This window comes from Toxotes jaculatrix, chromosome 18 (assembly GCF_017976425.1).
Source record: "Toxotes jaculatrix isolate fToxJac2 chromosome 18, fToxJac2.pri, whole genome shotgun sequence".
Classification (NCBI taxonomy): Eukaryota; Metazoa; Chordata; class Actinopteri; family Toxotidae; genus Toxotes; species Toxotes jaculatrix.
Genome location: NC_054411.1, coordinates 4,481,819 through 4,496,548, shown reverse-complemented (window position 1 = coordinate 4,496,548; position 14,730 = coordinate 4,481,819). Strand labels below are relative to the sequence as shown.

The window sequence follows — 14,730 nt, the reverse complement described above, 5'->3', positions numbered from 1 at the left end:
ACCATTTTAGAGGAGAGTCCATCTGTGAGCACGAAACAGGTCGGTCCCAGCACGGACATTATTAATACCTTGAACATTTTACAGCGCTAATGTTTGTCTTTATTTTAAGTCCAGGCGATGGAAAACGTATAGAGACAAAGATAATCCGTGTTTTGTTTCAAAACTTTAAATCTACGAATCCCCCTTTGTAAAAAGTATGGTACTGACCAGGGCTTTTGCAATGCATCATGGGTGACGTAGTATTTGGGTGCGTTCTGCTGTTGTACCACAGGAGGGCGGTGTTGAGAACAGAAACGCCACTCAGACCGAAGAGTACTACATTTATTTTTTATTTTAGTGTCTTGTGTTCATCCTCGTTGCTGATGGGAGCTTCAATACTAATCTAAAAGGATTCATTTGACCAATTTACACAAGTAACCATGTCAGTTCAGTCCTTATGATACACCTACTGAGGGGTTCACATTATGTTCAATGAAAGAATTAAAATGAAAAGGAAAATTAAAATGCCATAGTACAATTAGGTCCTATAAAACTCGCCATTTTTCCGTTACCCTTTGAAATGTATTGTTTGCGAGGCTTATGTTCTGCTTCAGTTCAAACTCCACCACAGAAACTGAAAATAAATTACTCCAGCTTGTCTCCTGTAATGCCAAAAATCATTCTGATTCAGGAGTACTGTGTCGTTTATTGTATGTTTTTATCTTTGTTATACTCATGAACTATAAAGAGCAGCGAGCATGGGCACGTTTATTATCAAACCTGAGCTGCTGTTTTTAACAACACAGCAAGAGCAAGACAAAATATTGTACAATCCCAAAGATACAGCCTGAACTCTTAAGTGATGCACTGTGAAATTCACACTGTTAAAGATGTGAAAAACACCTTTGATAAACAATCAGCAGTAACAAGTCCAGCGACAAGTTGATATCTAAAATATGCAGCTCCAGGAAAGTAAAAAAAACAAAAAACAACAACAACAAGCAAACAAACACACAATCTGACTATTGAGAACAAATTAAGAGACTGGAGAAATGCCAGTCCCAGCTTTTGAGTGGCTTCTATTATAAACAACAGCTGACAGCAGTGAGTGGTTTATTGAGTGGCCACTTATGAAGACGTTTGTAAAAACTGCCAACTGGTATATTACCATCGGACTGACTACTTATTAAGGTTGCCACTGCTGCAGCCTCGACTCTCAGGCTGCAGCCCGTGTCCATGGCAACGCTGCATGCTTTCAGTGTGGGTGCATGTGGAGCGCTTGTGTGACTTCTTCACCTCAGGTAACCCAGAATACCAAATGAAATCATCATCTCCAGGCAAAGTACAACCCAAAGTACCAGAGCAGTGGAGTTGGAACAACTTCAAAAGACAAAGTTTTCCTCTCTGAGAAAGAATGTGCTGTCCAGTAAGAGAACAACAGTGTTGTCCAAATCCTAAAGACATTGGACTCTTTGTTGCACTGCTATCTAACCCGGAGGTGGGTCCCTAATGTGTCTTCACTAGCTTTTAACTTTTTAGGTTCTTGACTGTAGTTTTCTAACCATCTTATACTTTTGCTTGACACCTCTGTGGTCTGCTAACAATCATTAAGTGTGTTCATGATGATGTGCCTGTCCTTCACGAAGAGAGTCGTTACTCACCAGCTTCATGACACAGACAGCAATCATCAAGTGAAGTCCGTTTCGAAGGAGAAAAAAACATCAAACAGCCAAAATATACAATAGATAAGTGAATGAAAAATATATTTTTGCATACTGATTATAAAGTATTGACCCTTGTGCTTGAGTTTATTCTACCATTGCATTCATTGCATGTACCGTAATTGCAAAGAAGAGTATCAGCTAAATGCCAAAAGATGTAAATGTGAACTGAAGATCGCTGACTCAGTGTCCATCCACTCAGTTACCCTGAGCAGCAGCACAGAGCTGAAAAACAGGTAAGTGATCCAGCTGAGAACAACCTGAAAATCTGTGTTCTCCAGCTGCACATTATGTTTTCCTTGGAGGACGATGTGTGCAGGAGAGTCCCAGAGACTCTTCAGAGACACAGCTGTTGTCATTTTGAAAGTACACCATGCTTCTGTTTCTTAGCTTGTATTTTCTTTTTTTTTTTCTAGAGTATAAACCATCAAGGCTTCCCGCAAAACAGTTCTCCGAAAGTATGAGCTATAGAGTCACAGAGGACGATGATCTCGTGGGTGTTCAATCCAACGCCAGCCGCCATCGGCTCTGATCGGGTCATGTCAAACAGATTTCCCTCCAGAAGGAGTTTGTCACAGTCTCGCAAACAGGTGTGGAGATCAGTTTCCTCTCTGGGTGCTTTCTGTTTGAGGTGGAGGTGGATGAATCAGCCGCGCACTTTACTCAGGTTCACTTGATCAATCAGTCTGATATCATCTCTGCTGCATGAGCTCAGTATTTATCTCTCTCACTGACGTTTTTATCTGTGTCTTCATTCTAAGACTCACACACTCAAGCTCTTTTTTCCCTCTTTTTGTTCTCTTTATTCACAAAGGGGATGCTACAAAATCTAGGGCCCCAACAACAACTCATCCAGGGGCCCCAAACTGTTAATATCTATAATTTCTGACATGTCTCAGGACCCCTTAAAGGTCTGGGGCCTTTGAAACACCCATTCCCCATGTGTCAGAACATAGGATGAGTTGTGTACCAGGGTCCTTGGAGCTGGCAGAGCTTTGGGGTCTTTCACTACAGAGCTCAGATAAGGAGCCTGCCCGCTGCTGCAACAAACTGTGAAACTCAATTGTTCTCAGTCCCCATTACAGCCCTCCAGGCCTTCTGGTCTCAGGGTCCCGGTGTGGGGACCAGTGGCTTGGCCACCTGAGCCACCATCAACGCGGCTCTGTTGTTCCCCCATCAATCGATAAGCGAAGGTGGGGTCTGTTCAGTGGGGCGTGGACCACGGCTCCCAGCTGGAGTCTGTTGAGCGCACACAGGAGAGAGAAAGGGCATCAAGTCCGAGAGAAAAAGACACGACCAAACCGGTAGTTAGGCGATTCTGCCTTCAAAATAAAAGCATTTCCAGTTGCTATTTCTACCATGACTACTGATACTTCTAGAATGATTATTTCTAGCTGTTGTAGTCCAATGATGGCAGGATAATAACTTATGTAATACTATATGCTTTAAACTAAAGATGTAAAAATAAAATAAAAACATTGGGCATAGGCCAAATAAATGTTGACAATGTTTTGTAAGTCCCTTGTGTGAGTCTTCAGTCGTGTATGAGTCAGTTTTTGCCAAATGACTATCAGTATGATGTATTTCTGCTTTAATTCTATTGGCATGAACTGCCAGTGAGAGAAATTATATCTGCCCTCAGATGCAATACTAAAACAAAGTGCAATACATTTGTTTTATTCTTAAATGAAATAAAACAGTCAAATATAAAATACACCAACAAACAAAATATTGATAACATGGAAACTTGCGTCTCTGGCTTGTCTGTAAAAGTATGTTGGCTCTCTGTTGAGCTGTGCTGAAAAAAAAAAAAAAACTGACCCATGCTTTAACCTGATTGCTGTAATTTAATATAATATGATAGAGACAGAGCTACTCACACTCTTTTCATCCATGTTTAACTTTTATCACTTGCTACTGTTGTGATAAAATTTGTGAGATTAGAATAAATTAATTATAGATTAGAAATTGGATTCCCTGCCTCGCGACAGAAACTACAGTCGTTTATTCTTTCAGTAAATAAATGAACGTTAAACTATACTTTATACTATACTTCAACAACCTTGGCCACAGATCAGGGAGGTTGCCAGGCCACAGTCTGAGATTTTTTTCATTAGTATAAACATGTTATGGGCTATGTTTTTTAAATATTTATTTGAAGAAAGAAAAACAATATACCAACAGTGTCAAATGAATCACCCCCACCTAGCTGCTACTTAATTTTAACCTTTTCAAAGAATTTTATTTTGAAATCTGTAGTTGCGTCAATCCGTTGACTTGACTGTGGTGTAAAAGCCTGGTGCGCCAGTGTGTAACGCTATAGGCTGGAGGGAGGCAGCTGTTGCCATTATATTACCAGCCAGCTCAGATACATCAGCGGCTTCACCCTCCCTGAAGAGAGACAGCGAGAAAAGAAAAAAAAAGAAAAGATGAGTCTGTCGACAGCATCATAAACACACGAAACTGAAAATAGATTTTGGAAAAAAAGTTAAATCAATGGTACAGAAAAGTAGTATGTCCAGGACGCCTTCGACCTCAACCCAGGAGATCCAAATGGACATGTTCGACCATCATCCACACACACAGGTAAGAGCAAGGCACAGAAACGGAAGAAAAGCAGGAACGTTGTGACAGAAAACAGAAAAATAATCAGCGCAAACCATCGCACTTTTACACGAAAGAGCGTTTTTGTGTGTGTGTGTGTGTGTGTGTGTGTGTGTGTGTGTGTGTCACAGTGAAGCCGTTTCACTTCTGAAGATTAACAGGTTGTTCGTCAATTAAGTCGCCTAATTTGCCTTCGGGAGCCTAAAAGCGCCGTTGCACAGATTTAAGCACGAATTTCGTGTAATTAAGGATTTTAAGAGGAAGCAAAAATGGTCGTTAGGTCACAGTTTTCCTTCCTGTGGATTCAGATTCCTGTATTTTTTCATGCTTGGCCCGTGTCTAGCAGGTAATTGTGTTGGTTTCAGTAAGTAGCCTGTGCATAACCATATGTGAGGAAATGATGTAACGCTTGTTTTTGTGCTTTCTGCTCATTGGGTCTTTTATGAAAACCACGCCTTTGTTAAATCAATCAGTCATTAACCAAGTAGATGTTACACAAAATGCTGATGTGCCCAGAAGGAGGAGAGTTGAATTTGAGTTTGATTTGAACTGGAATGAATCGAAAAGGGGTGAAATATCTTTCTGGTTGTTTTCAAACCTGATGATTCTGAGCAATTGTAAAGTAGTTAATTTGGGGTTTTGGTAGCTGATAGTTGAAACCTTGGATCCTGCATCAAATTTGTTTTTCAGTCCAGATGAAAATTTCATCACACCCTCAAAAATTCAACACGGTGAACTGACATTTCCTTTATTTACAGTTTTATCCCTCAACTTTCGATGGTGTCACTCTCTTTATAACCACAAATAGACTGTGGCTTCTTAGGATGTGACATGATGTTGTGGGCATGTTTAGTCATACCAGTTTAAATGGATAAAAAAAAAAAAAACATGATGAGAATATCTAGAACAAACACACCCACGCTGCGCTCAGTCATTGTCTCTCTGGAGAAGGAGAAAAAAAAAAAAACACCTCGCCACAGACAACCAGTGCTTCAAACCATGCCAAGTCCTGCTCTCTCCTCTTTACTCCCACTCCTCCCAGCTCTCTCTCATCTCTCTCTTCCCCCTCAGCACTCCAGGTTCCTTCTCCATCCACTTGAATGTCCCACTATCTTCATCCTTCTCTCGTCATCTCACCTCATCCTGTCTGTTTTTAGAAATCAGATCTTTATCTGCTGCAAGGCTGTGGTGAGAAACAGATGGACCCCCTCCTTGTGCCAGGCAGCAGGAATTGGTCTCTTTGTGTGAGTGTGTGTGTCAGTGTGAGTGTGTGGCGCCTATGATCAATTAGATTTAAAGTTCATGCAGACCTGCAGCGGGTCACGCTGGTATGTGCATTTATAAGTCTGCTGTGCGGAGACAAGCAGGAAACCGCATTTCTAATTTCCTGAAGGAGACGGGTTGAGTTTTCTACCCAGGCTTCCCAGCGCCACACCACAGAAGAAGAAATGAACCGTGGGCTGAGGACTGATCCAAATTCAGCGTGTGTGTGTGTGTTGGGGGGGGGTCACGTAGATTAAAGATCGTGTCTGTTGATCGGCATCTGATTGCAGATCATTGTGGATCTCTGTGAGCTCAATAATGTACGGAGCATTCTGCTCGAAGAGGTGTCGTTGTTTATGTTTCACAGCCGTGATCTCGTGCACCCCGCTGCCACCCCCCACCTGACCCCACCCCGCCCTCACGCTCCCTGCCTTCCAGTTTAAAGCCCCCTGTTCATACACAACAACCCTGTTTAATTATACTCTTAATCTGGGAGGATATTTACCAACAGGAAGCCTCCACACCCTACTTCCTCTGGCATTTCCCTGCCCTTTGCTGACAGGAACTCGCCCCATCATGGCTCTGATTGGAGAGACCCCCCCAAACATACACACACACACACACCCCCACTGCCATCCACCCACATCATTTTTCATCATTAGTCCGGCAATCATCTCTATCTACTATTCTAATATTTTATTTACCCGCTTAATTGCTGAGAAATCTGGTGGCAGAGCAGCATCTCCAGCAGGGCAAGCATCGTGACCAGGCAGATTATCTAACAGGCTGTAAACAAATCCACAGTGTTATCATGTTTTCTGAACTCATTTAGTGGTGAATGTTAAAATTATTGCTTAAAATGTCCGTTGTCATCTTTTAGGTTCGTCATGTTTGTTTTCACTTCCAGACAATTTAGGTGAAGTTTGTTTACAACCCTTTTGATTGCCTGATCATGCTGCACCCTTAGATCTTAAGATGGTGAGTGCGTCACCATCTCTAGTAAACCTGGTTCAGCTGTTCCATCTGTATCTGGATGTGTCAAAGCCTGTTAATGCAGGTGTAAACACAGCAGAACGGATTGCAATCTGACTGGCCTGTCCACACACAGAGGTGGTCTGGCTCATATGTGACCAAATCCCAGCCAGCTGTAAATTCAGTGTATACAGTTATATTACAGTTACACTGTGTTCTTAAAAAATGTAAACAATAGATGCACATATTAACACTGAAACAGTTTTATGTTCACTCTTGTTCACACCGGCCATTAAGAGATCCTGATACGCTTTAAAGGTAAAAATGGTGAATCTTTGTTTTGTGCAAAAATGTATTCAGAAGCTTTAATGAGGCTTCATATAGATGTAAAGTTACAGTCATTTTAGTTAAAAATTCCCTCTTTGTGTTTCCCTGTCGAGCTACAATGGAGGAATAGTAACACAGAGGAAATTTTTGTTCTAAAAACTTTGAAAAAATCAACTTAGTTTGTCTAACTCAGGCTACCGAAGCCTCATATTGGCTTCAGATTTAAAAAAAAAAATCTTTTTCTGAAATCTGATCATAATGCGTGCAGAATCAATCAAGATAAGAGAAACAGATATTAGTCCCAGATGTAAAAGCAGAAGCATTATATGGATAGTATATTCAGTTATATGTGGGCTCAAATGTTCCTGTTAACCATAAAAGCTTTCCATAATGCCATCAGAATCATTAATGTTTAATGTGCGACAGCATGTCTCTATATAGTCATCATATTTTCTAAAAAAAACAAAACAAAACAAAACTTGGAAGACTCTCAGTCAACGTAGGTGGACAGATTTGCCAAAAAATGATGTAATCCTCTATTTTTCGGTATATCAGTTGCATCTAAACACAAAGCAAAGCTGCTGATCTACATCTTTTCTCATGTATCATCACCTCAGCTTCAACTTCAACATTAAAAGCCAGTAACTGCACTTTCAGGAGTTTGTAACACGGTAATTTTGTGGCTTAGCTGTTAATTTACTGGGTGTAAATCAACACTTTGCCGTGTGTTCATCCAGCAGCAGTAAATGGAAAATGGAGTGCAGCACAAAAGGCGACGCAGATACATTATTTTTGTGCTACAGGAGGTTTAAAAATAAATTCAAATGAATTCGTGAGCTCCATTTTTGGAGATGAGTGTGTAACAGATGTGTTTTTCTTTTATCTGTTAACACTGAAAACCTCTCGGCCGCAGTGGGTTTTTATGTTCGCACCAGTTGGCGCTGGTGTTAACAGGTCATGTTTGTTTAAAGGCAGGCAGGACAGCGTCATTCATCTGTGGGCCTCGGTCTGAACTGTTATACACGATATGACGGCGATAACAAAATACTGAGTCCAGGAGGGATCACTGTTGGCGGGTAGTTAACCCGTCTCTGGATCTCTCCCGCTGACCCAGGAACAGCCGTTAGATACTCAGGCATTCAGGTTTGAAGCAGCTGACAGGTTATGTTCAGTGTTTGCAAACAGTCGGTGTATTTGTGTGCAGGTTTTTGTTTCTCACAGTGTGCATAAAAAAAAAACAAACAGTTCAGAGGGACAGTGTTTACCAAAGCATCCCTGCAAAGAGAACAGAATACGAGCAAAGATAGTGTTTCTTACCTTACAGGCAGACATTGACTCCTCTCTGTCAGTAAAAAAGTTGAAAGTTGCTGTTAAGCTGCACAGAACCTTTGCCTTGAAAAATGTATTGCCTTGAAATAATGCATTTAACATTTACAAGCAATATGTGAACATTTAATATGGTTTCTAACGTGCTACAAGGCAGTTTTAAGCAGATGAGCATTCACATGTTGACATACAGTATTTGTCAAGAGTTTCTCCCCTGAAGACATATTGTATTGTGACATATATTATTATGACTTTTTCTCTGTTGTCATGCATTATCTGTTCATACAGCAGCCTCCACACATGGGTGCAGACGTGAGGAGTCACAGTTGTTGACAGATACCTTAATGAAAAATTTATATATGCTTACAACTACTTTATAGTGTGTTATAAATCATTTATTAGATTTTTTTAATGTATTTCTCAGAATGTTAAATAGGGGGCATTAAGGTAAAGAGACACAAGATTTTCAAAATTAGCAAAGTGAGATCAGAAAATGTCTCTCGAAAGAAAAATCATTAAACAAGAATCTGTCCAGGCTTTGAGTCACTTTTGAGATTTGACAGTTTTTGATACTAGTAGTGTTTTTTTTTTTAATTATTAAAAGGACTGCTGTCTGACAGCTGATTCTCAAATCTCTGATGTTTATGCCTCCAGCCCTCACCCAAACATAACACACCAGCTGACTCTTCAAATCAAATGGGACTTTTAACTATTACTACAACATAGATTTGACAGAAAGTAAAGAGACATGATGTTCACTGCCTCAGAGGAGATATCTAAAGCTGGTTTTAAATCACAGTTGATTTGCAGACTGTGATAAAATGAAAAAAGTCAGGGCTGAAAGAATTAATTGACAGTAAATTGTCGAAAATTTAACGTAATTAATAGTAGGGCTGAACGATTTATCGTTTTCTGATCGAAACTGCGATTTCAGACAGCGCGATCACATGATCGCCAAAGCTGCGTTTTTTTGTTTGTGTTTTTTTTTTTTGTTGTTGTTTCTTTTGTTTTGTTTAGTTTTGTTTAGTTTAGTTTTGTTTTGTTTTGCAGCGCTCCTGACTGACCCAGGATCTGCTGTGTCAACTATCTCACACATACAGTACATGCTGTCTCCCTATACCTGCCGAGCTCACCAATCAGAAGCGGCGTGCTGCTCGTGGACAGGTCACGCTAACCAATCAGTATCACCTGCTCCACCTGCTCCGTAATTTCTGAAATGGCTTCAGCTGGAGCAGACGCGGAGTTACGGGATTTAACCCCGAAGAAAAATCAGCACGTCGCTCATTTGGGAGTTCAGACGTGCACCAGAAACAGGTACTGTGCAAAACCTGTCGCGCTAAAGTTGCAGCATCCAGCGGAAACACAACCAGTTTATACCGACACCTGAAAAACCACCGCGTCCGGTGAAAATGATGCTCAGGCCCGAAGCAGCAAACGGACAGTTACAGCATTTTGCCAGCGTAGCTCCGTATGATAAGAGCAGCCGAAGACACCGTGAGATAACGACTGCCATAACACCGTACATTGCCAGGGACATGGTCACTGTTAACACGGCCAAAGACGGATTTAAAAACCTCCTCCACACTATGTTAACTGCTGCCATAGATGTTAATAAGATAGCTCCCTTAAACCATAAAAGACTGACCTTTACCTGCTTGGTCAAGGAATGAATGAATGTACATGCGTGTTTCTTGTTAAATACATTTGAAATCACTTCTTTTGTTTTCATTCTTGCATTAGAGTAATGGCATTTAATGTTTTAATGGTATAATGCAGTAGTTTTCTGTCCTGTCTGTAAATGTTACTGTACATTGTGAATATTGCACTGAAGCTTGATTTGAAGAAAATCGTGAATCAAATCGAAATCGCAATATCTGCCAGAAAAATCGCAATCAGATCTTTTCTTAAAATCGTTCAGCCCTACTTAACAGTCATTTAAGTAATTTATCCAAAGGATCTTTTCTGGTGCCTGCTTCTTAAATATGCCACGTTTTGGAATTTTCTGCTCTTTATTCTGGTTTATATCACTGTAAATTGAAGATCTGTGGGTTTTGAACTGCTGGCATTCTTCAGTCCTGAAGAAAACAAGTGTCTAAAATAGATTTTTTTAATGAAAATGGTAAGAGGTCATATAACAGTCGATTTGCAGTAAACAAGAGACAATGCAGGAGGACCTGTACAGTCCTGTTATGTTTCTTGCTTCCTGACAGAAAACCAGGGGGCATCCGGATTTGAACCGGAGACCTCTTGATCTGCAGTCAAATGCTCTACCACTGAGCTATACCCCCTCTTATTAAATCCCTCCAGGGGTATGACCACACGTGTGTGTGGGGTTGTAGATGTATTAAATGTGCCCTGTAAATGTGGTGACATGAAAACACCCTGTATGTTAATCTGCTGTTTTCTTTTTTTTATTATTATTATTATTATAAGCCTTATTCTATCCAGCTGTTTTCTTTTTTTTTCCCCCCACACTGGACAAACAACACAGCCGGTCGCCTGATTGCCAACAAATGTGATTAGTCGGCATTGTGTAACCATGGCGATGTGGGCAGAGTGGGCTCATAATGCAATGTGTGGCCTCTGCCCAACCCGGATAGGCCATTTGCCAGGGGTCTGCCAATGAGATTACAAGGTCCCAGTTTGCATCAGTACATGAAAAATGACAAGTAATGAAGACAGTTCGTGGACACACTAGACACATTTTCTCTGGTTGACTTCCTCTGCGCTCTGGGACTCATGCTGCTTTATCTCTGGCTCTGTCTGACTGCCTGATCATATTCAGAGGCCTTAAACAAATTCTATACCGAATGCTAATGGCTCTCATGCTCCGCGGAAACAAAGTTTGCTGAGAAATATGTCAAGAAAAGTTATTATGGAGCTGCACACTAACATTTTAAATGTTTCTCCTACTGTTTTCTTCCAAATCCCCCACCCCACCCCACCCCACCCCTCAACCTCTGTGGTCACAGGGAAAGTACGCCAAGAGGAAGAGCCGATTTAAGCGCTCAGATGGAAGCACCTCGTCTGACACCACCTCAAACAGCTTTGTCCGACAGGTAACATTTCACACTTAATCCTTCCCTCAGACTCCTAATCCGGCTGCTAGACTCAGCCTCGTTTTATCATCTTATTTAATGAAGAGCCATGTGAAAGTTTAAAATTGAGGACTTTTAATGCCGAGAGTTCATTGGCTCCTAATCGACATTTGCATCCTGCAAATTAGTTTTATGTCCTTACAGCCTTTAAATAATTTTACATGAATTAATACAATGAATTTACATACATGACACACAAAAGTCTTTGTAATTGTCAACAATTTTGATATTTTTGATGTTAAAGTCATTTATTGAGCAAAAATACCAAATAATCGCTATTTTCAACTTTTCTCTGTTTCATGTCACTGAATTAGTTGCACTTTAAATATAAATTGAATATCTGCTTGAAATTGAATTGTGTTTTGAACTGTAAAATGGGCAAAATTTGTGAACCTTCTGAACTTTGAATTTGTTGTTCTTATTTATTTGTGATGGCCATCAGATATTATTACTAATAAGCGACAAGTTTCCCAAAAAATGTCCAGAAAATTATATATTTTTTTCCTTATTTCTAAATAATAGAAATGACCTTCACTGGATCCTAAACCTCCAATCATGCTTGGTTCCTGGAGACTTTTTTTCTTTTTCGTTCCATTATTATTCTGTTTAACAGTAAAATATCTTGCAGGAACTTCCAGCTAAGAAAGACAGGGATACGTGAAATTCATGTGACATGGCGAAGCTCGCTTCCTGGAGTAAATATAACGATTCTCAAACAAATATGAGACGTAACGCATGCACGGAGGAGGCTGAGAGAATGAAAATAATCTTTGAAAAATAAACTGTCTGGCTCCTGTGGAAAGAGGAAAATTGATCATACTTCAGAGTTGAAGGCGTTTCATTTGCTCCACTGTCAGCGGTTTTATTTTCTCTCTTATTACCAAGTCGGTTTTCACCCCAGTTTATCTGCCATGTCCCAGTTCTTTGTCGATTTTTCCGCCGTGACATCTAAAAACTAAAACCCTTTATTTTCTTGTCTTTAAGCACAGTGTATCTTTCTCTCTTCGCCCGTGTGTGCCGCGGCAGCCCACAGATGGCACTGTATCTCACACATTGAAATGGCTTTGATAACATCACCGGCAACAACAGTAAAACCCTTGTGAGGTGGAGCTGAGAGACAGAGATTCCTCCAGGGCTCCGATAGTGATTATCAGTCCCCAGGTGTTAGACTCACCCCCACACTTCTCCCCTCTGACCCTGACTCCACCCTGCTCCGCAGACGTAGATGCTTTGATTGGCTCTGTCAGGAGGAGCTAGTAAATCCTGTCAGTCGTCCGGCAGCGGAGGTTCATTTTCTTATTTAGGAGGGGTCAAGAAGGTTCTCTCCCTCAGACAGGAACATCTCCTCTCCTCGGGGAGTTTAGGAGACCGGGATTAAGGCCACACACACTTGCGACCCGCAGAGCAGTCCTTGTCTGGACATGACATTTCTCAAAGCCACGCTGTGTCGCAGCTAAATGAGTCCCCCCTTTTTCCGTCTGACCTCTTCATTTGTGAGAGGAAAGGATTTGCCCCGTGCTGAATGACATTTACCTGTTCAGTGCTGGTGTTGCTTTAGAAGAAAATGAAAAAAGAAAAAAATCCCATCGCTGTTGGTGAACACAGGGAGCTGAACTCTCCTGTGGTTTTTAAAGGTTAGCTGCATCCTCGCCTGCACACATCACCCTTCCCACTGCCTTGTCCTTCATTAACTCTGCAACTCGGGATGGTGAAGGACCACGTGTGCTGGGGCCCGCAGGTTAGGCAGGATTCATAATCGCTCACACTCTATGAGGAACTCATTACCCATAGTAAGGATGATTTAATGCTGCCTGAGATAAATATCCTCCCCAGTCTCATGCCATGGCGCAGCATTTCACTCATTTAGGCTGGCGGTGGAAGGAGCAGGGATTTTGAACAGTTGAAATGCTGCACATAATCCCAAAAATTAATTTAGCAACTCAGCCGCTTAACGTGTGAAGTGTCACATGAACGTAATTTCCTAAAACCTTGTTAAGATTTTGAAAAACTGGCTTTTAATTACAGAAAAAGACACATACAGGCGCCCTGTAGGTTTCTGAACATATAGCCTATTTTAGCCTCTCCTTGAGCAACTCAAAGCAGAGCCCTGTATAGGCTTTACAGTCTCACACACACCTACGCAAGTGCACAGTCACTCACCACACACACACACACACACACGCATGTACGCACAAATACACGAGAGCCACAATCAGCCAACGGAAGAGCTGGCTGGTACACTCGGCATGGTTTCCATGGCAACCGGGCCACTGAATCTCCCTCTGTGTGCAGGCACAGTGGGATGGAGAGATGCGTGTGTGTGTGTGTGTGTGTGTGTGTGTGTGGGTACAGCCTACATGTTTGTTCAGTGTCGGCTTGTGTGTCGAGTTCAACACAAACACACACCGTCTTCAGGTGTGTGAGGGGAGGCAGAGACTGTCTGCTGCTCTGTAAAATAGGCAACATGTCTGCGGTTGTTCCAGAGGTATTTGATGATGCTGCCAGTGAAAAGAATTTTTTTTTTTTTTTTAACTGAAAAATCAATATTGACCTGATTGGAGTCATTGTGTAATTATGCCATTAACATTTTGGAAATGGAATAACTCAGATTCTACGTTGCAGTGACCAGCGATGTTGCCTAAATACTGACTGTTTCCCATCACCATTTTTTTTTTCCCAGTTCTTCATAGCGAAGATCATGTCTTGGCTTGTTATGTGAAAGGCTGGGAAGGTTCAGATGCTGGAGAGAGACCAGCAGTCTCCCTGTCAGTCCTGACATATGAATACCCTCAGGGTCCCAGAAGCTGCTGTGTCTGGCTGCTCGAGGAGCCAACTGGTGTTTCTGTCAGCGGGGCTTTTTTTTTTTTTTTTGTAAACCTTTCCCAGCTGACTGACTTGTCTCTCTACCCACTTCCACTCCGTTTGGACGTTCACATGGGTCCACCGCTCTAAGTGGCATCCCAAACCAGATACTAGAGAGTGGAAGTGGCCTATAAAACCCTTCAAGGTTCCAGAAGTTTAATTATACAGACGTTAACAACTTAGAGGTGTATTCAGGATCAGATATACCCTCCTCAAGTCTAGAAAACGATGGACGTGTGATTGTAAACTTTTGTATACTTACTGGTGCTGTTGCGAGAACCAGAGGCTTAGTCCTGCTATGGAGTGAGCAATGATGAGAGTACGGTGCAGGGAACACTGTAGTGGGAAGGGTCTGTGGTCAGGTCTGTAGCCGTGGAGAAGCCCCTGTCATTGTGTCAGAAGTCGCCCTCTAGTGGACAAATTGGACCCCCAACACCACCACCCCTCTAACCACACCTATCTGCCTGTAGGCCTTCCTCCTTTAGCCTTTTTAAGAGTGTCCCATTTCCACAGGATACGATTTTGCAGTTAATTTACAAGAAATCAGTGTCGTATTCATGATTAAATATCAGTAGCTG

General features: G+C 41.6%; 1 protein-coding gene and 1 non-coding gene across 6 annotated transcripts in view; one reads left to right on the top strand and one right to left on the bottom strand.

Moving 5' to 3' along the window:
• The first annotated feature begins 4,035 nt into the window (after positions 1-4,035).
• cacnb1 (calcium channel, voltage-dependent, beta 1 subunit) overlaps positions 4,036-14,730 on the top strand; it is a 31,889-nt gene continuing 21,194 nt past the window's right edge. For all 5 annotated transcript variants that reach the window (XM_041062542.1, XM_041062541.1, XM_041062540.1 and 2 more), the window contains exons 1-2: positions 4,036-4,286; positions 11,165-11,251. In XM_041062542.1, the coding sequence (XP_040918476.1) occupies positions 4,197-4,286; positions 11,165-11,251 (177 nt within the window). In that variant the 5' untranslated portion in view covers positions 4,036-4,196. The remainder of the gene's footprint in view (positions 4,287-11,164; positions 11,252-14,730) is intronic.
• Positions 10,409-10,480, bottom strand: trnac-gca. The gene has a single exon. It is a non-coding gene; the product is annotated as a tRNA-Cys (tRNA).